At 49.9% G+C, this 7,261-nt stretch overlaps 1 protein-coding gene across 1 annotated transcript in view; it reads left to right on the forward strand.

Moving 5' to 3' along the window:
* The first annotated feature begins 2,592 nt into the window (after nt 1-2,592).
* The window catches only part of SF3A3 (splicing factor 3a subunit 3), a 12,455-nt gene continuing 7,786 nt past the window's right edge, over nt 2,593-7,261 (forward strand). Inside the window, exons 1-7 of the mRNA XM_019512538.1 lie at nt 2,593-2,722; nt 3,208-3,255; nt 4,077-4,129; nt 5,164-5,269; nt 5,841-5,913; nt 6,282-6,373; nt 6,775-6,857. Of these exons, the coding sequence (XP_019368083.1) occupies nt 2,627-2,722; nt 3,208-3,255; nt 4,077-4,129; nt 5,164-5,269; nt 5,841-5,913; nt 6,282-6,373; nt 6,775-6,857 (551 nt within the window). The 5' untranslated portion in view covers nt 2,593-2,626. The remainder of the gene's footprint in view (nt 2,723-3,207; nt 3,256-4,076; nt 4,130-5,163; nt 5,270-5,840; nt 5,914-6,281; nt 6,374-6,774; nt 6,858-7,261) is intronic.

Raw genomic sequence — 7,261 nt, forward strand, 5'->3', positions numbered from 1 at the left:
ATCTGCGTGGGGCTGGAGGTGGCTTGGCTGTCGGCCGGCGGGAGGGCTTCGCTCAGCTGAAACCCCTCCACATGCCCGGGAGAGAGTGCAGTCCCCAGCTCCTGGCTGTGCACAGGGCAGGCAAGACCCCCAGTGGGGTAGGACAGCACCAGAGGGGCCCACACGGTGCTGGAGAATTGCAGCCCCGTTAACCTCCCTCCCACCCCAGCTCAGATGCCCCCGAGCTGAGTGGGGCTCGTCCCCTGATGCAGCACATGCAGGTAGGTGGCTGTAAGGACTGGAGCAGACTCAGTCAGAAGGCAGAACCGGGGATCCTGCATCCCCCATCTCAGTGCGCGGTGTGTGCTCGAGGTGGCTGGCACTGCTGGCAAAGCCCCTTTCTGTGGGCCAGCCTATGTCAGCTTGCACCTGCATTCCCACATCGCAGTGAGAATGGGGCCTGCTGGATTATCTGTTTCTGGGCTTGCCCCTTTCCTCCAGTTTTGCACAGTGCTGAGCAGTCAATCTCTCCTGCAGCTGGTCTCTAACTTGCTCCCATTTCACAGTCTCCCATTTCACCGGGAGTCAGGGAGCAGGACACCTGGGGAAGGCCAGAGGATAACAGCTGGCTGAGCCCCCTGGCCTGGGGCACATCCTCTTGCTGCTCGAGCTGGAGGGAGCCAGAGCTCAGCCCCACAAGGAGAGGGAAAGAAAAAACAAAGCCATCTCACCTTGAGAGCAGGCAAGGGATTGATTGCAGGATCTTCCCCAGGACAGCTCAAGCTTGCCATCTGCCGGAGGCAAAGAGGCTTATGGAGCTCCCTTTCAGGGAAGAGCTGCCAGCTGTTGCAGCCTGATCATAAATGAGATGTCCCCACATTTCAAACAGAGTTGTTATTAAAGTTGTTGCAGCCATAATAGACAAGAAAATATATGCGAAGCATTTTTTTTTTCAAATAATACCTTTTATTGGGCCAACTGTATTGTGGGGAGAGGCATGAGACCAGCTTCAGGCACAAAGGGCCCTTCAAGTATCAACTGGAAATGCTGCCACAAAGGGCATGTTCCTAGCCGGCTTGTATGCCTATCTCGCTGCAGCTGCTGCTGGTCTTCCCAGTCTCACTGCATGCAACACAAGCTACTTGTCTACACGCATGAGGCCATTCGAGCTCTCCCCACTGCGTGGATACCATTGACACCGTGACTTCTGACTGCCCTGCCAGTGCCACAGCTTCTATCACCTCTTTGTTAGGGTTTTCCAGTAGCCACCTTTGTGCTTTAGCATGTCCCGCAGGCTACGCAGGGGCAACGCTGCCCTAAACCATGCTGCTCCCTCAGGTCCCTCCTTAAAGCTGTCCCAGCCACGCTGCTGACAAGAGCTGGCACCGGCTAGCGACCAGTGCGCTGGGATGGCTGCTTTGCCTGCTGAGCAGTGTCACTGCACTGATCCTTTCAGCTCCCAGGGTCTGTTTGCTGCAGCTCCCTGCTCTCTTCCATCTGTCATTGTAGCCTGGAAAATCCCTGGGGCAGAGCCTGGGCCAGCAGCTCTGCGCTCATCCCTTCTCCATGCCGCTTTCCCGAGCATTCGCGTCCAGGCCTGAACATTGTGCACCCAGCGTAAAACGGTGAGTCGCCACACACTCCGGGCAGCCACGTTACCCGCCGGCAAGCACGGGGACTCATGTGCCCTCGCCTGACTCCAGCCGGTGGCAGCACAGCAAACCGCTCAAGATTCAGCTTCAAACACCAGGGGTGGCACCACTGCTTTTTAAAAAAAAAACACATTATTTGTTAATGAATTCAACTGATCAAATAAGAGATTTAACATTTAAAGATGCATCCAAGCTCCTAAAATACACATAAGGAGAGGTGTTTATCGCCTACACGCAGCGCTGCCATCACCCCAGTCAGCATCTGCAGACACCTTGGCTCCACGTCCTTTCGGTCTCTGCGAGTCGCTTCGTGTTTCTGGCGGTGATTTGTGGTTCTCGGTCGCTAGGTCGTTCCCGCCCCCCCCAACTCTGCATCATACACCTCTCGTTATCGTTTGCTCCTCTTCTACATTTTACATTTATCCCAGGTTTCTCTGCAAGTCCAAGCTCATAGACCGGGCGTGTCAAGGTTCAAATAAGTTTCTCAGATGTTCTGGGCTGGAGCCACATTGTTTTTCAGCAAATTCCCCAAACTTTAAAAAACTCCAATAATTCCCCCAGTTTTGTAAGAGGGCCAGGCCAAGTCGTGGACAGCAGTGGAGGCGGCAGACGTCTCGCCTCACTGGACCTGAGCACTGAACCTACGCACACGTGCACACCCACACACATTCATGCACACACATTCACATGTGTGGGCACACGTGTGTCCCATCCACACGTTCACATGTGTGCACACCTGGCGGGTTTAGAGCCGAGCCCCCGGGGGCAGGAGGGGCTCTCTTCGCGGCGGAACCTTCGTGCCAGCAGCAGTTTCCGTCCGGACGCAATAGGACACCCCCCAAGACTTCCGGCCGGCGCGCCGGAAGTGAGAGGAGGGCGGTAAACTCGGGGGAGCAGGAAGGGAGGCGGAAGTGGCGTATTTCGGCTTCCGGGCGGCGGGAGGGGAAAGCGGAAGTGGCCCGGGCGGCTTCCGGGCGGGTGGTGAGAGGGCCAAGATGGAGACGATTCTGGAGCAGCAGAGGCGCTACCACGAGGAGAAGGAGCGGCTTATGGACGTCATGGTCAAGGAGATGCTCACCAAGAAGTCCACGGTGCGCGGGGCTGGGGCGCCGTTTGCGTGTGTGCGTGTGTGTCAAGGGGAGAGGTCAGTGGATGGCGTGCGTGTGTCTGTGGGGGGGGTGTCTGTGGATCGGGTACGTGTGTATATGGTGTGCGTGCGTGTGTGTCAAGGGGGGCGTCTGTGGATGGGGGGGTGTGTATGGTATGTGTGGGTGCGTGTGGGTCAAGGGGGGTGTCTGTGGATGGGGGGTGTGTATATGGTGTGCATGTCAAGGAGGTGTCTGGATGGGGGGGTGTGTATGGTATGTGTGGGTGCGTGTGTGTCAAGGGGGGTGTCTGTGGATGGGGGTGTGTGTCTGGTGGGGTGTGCGAGTGTGTGTGTACACACATCTCCGCCATGTCTCTCTGCTGGGGGTGCTTGCGAGTGCATGCACGTCCCCAGCTGTGTCTCCTAGCTAGGGGTGAAGCCTCACCAGCATCTCTCCCTCCGTCTCTCTCTTTCTATCCCTGGCTGCAGTTACGGGACCAGATTAACTCGGATCACCGCACGCGCGCGATGCAGGACGTGAGTACTGCTGCCTTGTCCTGATGCCTGTAGGCCACCCTGGCGGGGGTGGGGGATGGACGCAGTGCGGAGATGTTGTGGGGTGCTTGAGAAACAACCCAGAGCTGTCCGAAGGGGGGTACGGGACACACGGTGAAAGGGTAACGTCCCGCTGTGCGTTGCGGGCAGCCCGTTAGTCCAGCTGTGTGCTGTTATACAACCGACCACGATGGCACTTAAACACCTAGACATCTCTTTTTCTGAGTGTAAATGGAAAATTACTTGTGCTCTTCTTGCCCATGCTCTGTGTAAGGCCCCAGGGTCTGTTCCCCTTCATTCTCATGAGGGTGCTAAAGCATTTTGTTTACTTGGGTTTGGGCAAATGGGGCATGGCTAGATGCGTTTACTTCTAGCCCCAAGACTTGTAGGGATGCTTTAAGTTTTGCATGAAATAGAGTAAAAGGATGGGAAGGGATCTGTAAGATCATCGAGTCCAGTCCCCTGCCTTGGGCAGGAGGTAATTGGGCTCAAACAAGCTCAACCAGATGTTATTTACATAAATATTTACATTGTAGCCTGTTACTGATAAGTTGACTTAAAGAGAAGAACACAAAATGACTTGGAAACGTGATGCTGTTCCTGGAAACACCTTCAGCAGCTAAATGGACCAGTGTTGCTTTTATTGCTCGTTAATGAGCCTTTATTTGTTGGTATCAAAGGAGTGGGGGATAATTCTGTCTAATGCAAGCCCTCAAGGAAGCCTTTTCAGCTACTTTTATTGTGCTGTACTTTATTGCAGAAGTGCATGCAGAGCATTGACATGTAGTGTGCTCTTTTCTCAGAGGTACATGGAAGTGAGTGGCAATCTGAGAGATTTGTACGATGACAAAGATGGGTAAGTGTTTGCCAAAACACCTTGTCTGACCTTTCTTAGGGCTCAAAGCTCTGCAAGATAAATTTCACTTTTGTGCTTTGCAAAGATCCCAAAGGAACTGATGGTATTGAAAGCCTACTTGAAACAAAAGTGCCAGGGCTGTAGTGCATGTAAATCGTTGCACCTTTAGGGATTACAAAAAAAAAGAGGTTTTGTTCTGCTTTTTCCTTCTTCTTTTCTCCATAATAAACTTAAGTTTCCTTCCTAGATTTTGACCTTACTTGCCAAGATGGGAGGGAAATTTTCATGTTGGATATATGTATATATCATTAACAGGGGATATATTTGGGAATCCTAGAGCAATCTGATTAGTACCATAGAGCAGCAAGTTGTTACAGAACACTGTTGAACACTGTCTGATCCAAAATGTTTCATGGGGTGGGAGACAATTCAGCTGTAACATAAATTTTCTAAGGTGTCCTGCTGGAGAAGCAGTGGCTTGATGAGATTCAGTTACTGAAGATGCACAAAAGGTCAGGTTTACTTTGCTCTCCTGGGAAGTCAGTCAACCCCAAACAGAGAATTGTAGTCCAAAAGCTAACAAAGTGGTTATGTGTGGGTGCTAATACAACTCTCCAGGTTTATTTTAAGACCTAGTATATTCAAGTTTTCCAGAAAATCATATATGCCAGTGGCTTCAGACTTCTGCATTTGAACGTTTTAAAACAATGCTCTGGGTTTACTGCTGAACTTGGTTCTTTATCATGTGTAATGGATGTGTTTTTCTTGGACCAGACCTGAAGGCCTGTAACTGGGGAGCACCCTACTGCATTATAGGTGGGCAGGAGAGCTGGACTCCTAAATCCAAACCTTTCTGAGTATGAGATCTCTGTGCAACAGTTAAGCGTATGAAATTTAGTTGAGGGCAGATGACTGGTTTTAGGGGAATCTTTTGTGTAATTGTGAGATGAAAAGAAATGGGATCAGCTTTGTAGATGCTCCTTATCCTCTGTTGCCCTCTCATTTGATTCAACTTGTTTCCTGCGGAACCTCAGGTTACGGAAAGAGGAGCTCAGTGCGATTTCGGGGCCAAACGAATTTGCAGAATTCTATAATCGGCTGAAGCAGATCAAAGAATTTCATCGGAAACACCCAAATGAGGTCAGTGGCCCCGCACTTTGTGTGGGGAAAAGAGTCTTGGGCTGCAAGAAGTGTCTGGGAGGATATCCCTGCTGTGGGGAGGGAAGGGATGCTCTGTGGCATCCAGCTTCATTCGCTCCAGGGAGCACCTGGAATTTGAAGATGGTCTCGGCTGATTTAGCAGGGGACATTCAAAGCATTTGCTTTCTAAAGCTCTTGGTATTTCTAATCTTGCACCTTCTACCCCAAGCTACACAGATCCCACAACCCTGGCTCTTCTCAACTCTGTAGCTAGGTTCTGTCTTTTGCCATGTGGTGATCTTATAGGTCTAGCACGTGCATGTGAGTTGGTATGTCACATGTGAATGTCCTGATGAATTGCTCTCCAAGAGGAGCTGAAGAGCACCCAAAATCAGCATCAATAGAGTATTTATTTTCTGCCCTTGCCATTGCATAGAGCATTTGATTTGAGACAAGCTGATTTTGAACATGGGGCAAGATGCTTTTTGGTGGGTTCACCCAGGAAAGCACAGTCTGCTCTCACTGACAGCAACTAGATAACTGTTACTGTAACTTCTGCTCTTTCTTGCAGATCTGTGTTCCAATGTCCGTGGAATTTGAGGAGCTGTTGAAGGCCAGAGAGAACCCCAGTGAAGAGGCACAAAGTAAGCCCCTGGCTTCATTTTAAACCCACCTTTAGTAGAAGGCCATTGTGAGTTATACGCTCCACCTTGCCTATCTCTGAATCTTCTCTATTAAGAACTCTGAAAACTGCTCTTGGATTCCATTTAATTTCCTCTGCCTGTTATGCCCAGTGCTTTGTAGTAGAGCTGCTTCACTCAAGGATGGTTCTAGACCATTATTCTATTTTAGCAGCTAGCTGGCTGGTCACATGTTAGGAACGTCTTGCCCCAAACATAGGTTGTAACTGGAGCAAGACCTTTGAAACGTCATGATTTGTGGGTTCTCAGAAATGGGTACAGTGAGCTCCTGTATCTTTAATAGTTCTCCTTTCATAATTTATCTTATTTAGATTTAGTAGAGTTTACAGATGAAGAAGGATATGGCCGGTACTTGGATCTGCACGATTGTTACCTCAAGTATATTAATCTGAAGTCATCTGAGGTAAGCTGTAGTAGCCTGAGAGATGCTCATGTCTGTTCTTGAAAGCTTAAGGCACAGCATTTGATGGCATTTACAGATGGCTACACAGAAATCTGCTGGTTGGTGGCTGCAGCTTAAATGCTTTTAAATCTGAAGGGCCTCTTGCCTGGGCTCTCCCCTTTGCCCCCTTGGTCCACAACTGCTCTCAAAGCCTCTCCAGTAATATAGGCATTGGTTCTGAAAGAGGCTGTGCCATCTTTTGCCTCCTACTGCCAAATACCCTGGTGTTTAAGGTGTCAGCTGGCAGCGTGCAGTCCAGAAGAGAGACAAAGGAACGTGCCACTTGTGGGCAGTCAGCAACTGTAAACCTGTTAACTGTGCTGTCTTGTGTATAAAATCTAACTCAGCCTCTGTCTATGCAGAAACTGGATTACATCACATACTTGTCCACCTTTGACCAACTCTTTGATATTCCCAAGGAAAGAAAAAATGCAGAATATAAGAGGTGGGTCCTTGAACAAATACAGCTTCAGCCACAACAGCCCTCTGGGAGGAATTGATTTCTGTAATGCTCATTCAGGTCCTGGAGGAAACTGCACAAACTTCACAAGTCAAGACTGGTTGCAAAGGCAACCATAAGATTTTATATCTTTAAACAAACGGCCGATTCTGTGTGGGCTTGTTCTGCAGGATCTGGCTGCAGTTGCGCCAGCAAAAGAGCCTCTAAAGTGCTTGCTTGCAGGGTGAGGAGATGGGGAAAGTGATCACAGGAGGGAAGATGAGTAAGTAATTCGTTCTAATACTTCATAAAGGCAGGATTTGCCAGGGCCCACCACCTCTCACAAACACACAAGATCAAGGTGTAAATTTGCTGATATTTAAAAAAAAAAAAAAAAAAATGCCAGTGTT

Source organism: Gavialis gangeticus, unplaced genomic scaffold (genome assembly GCF_001723915.1).
Source record: "Gavialis gangeticus isolate Ggan-Ray unplaced genomic scaffold, GavGan_comp1, whole genome shotgun sequence".
Lineage (NCBI taxonomy): Eukaryota > Metazoa > Chordata > Crocodylia > Gavialidae > Gavialis > Gavialis gangeticus.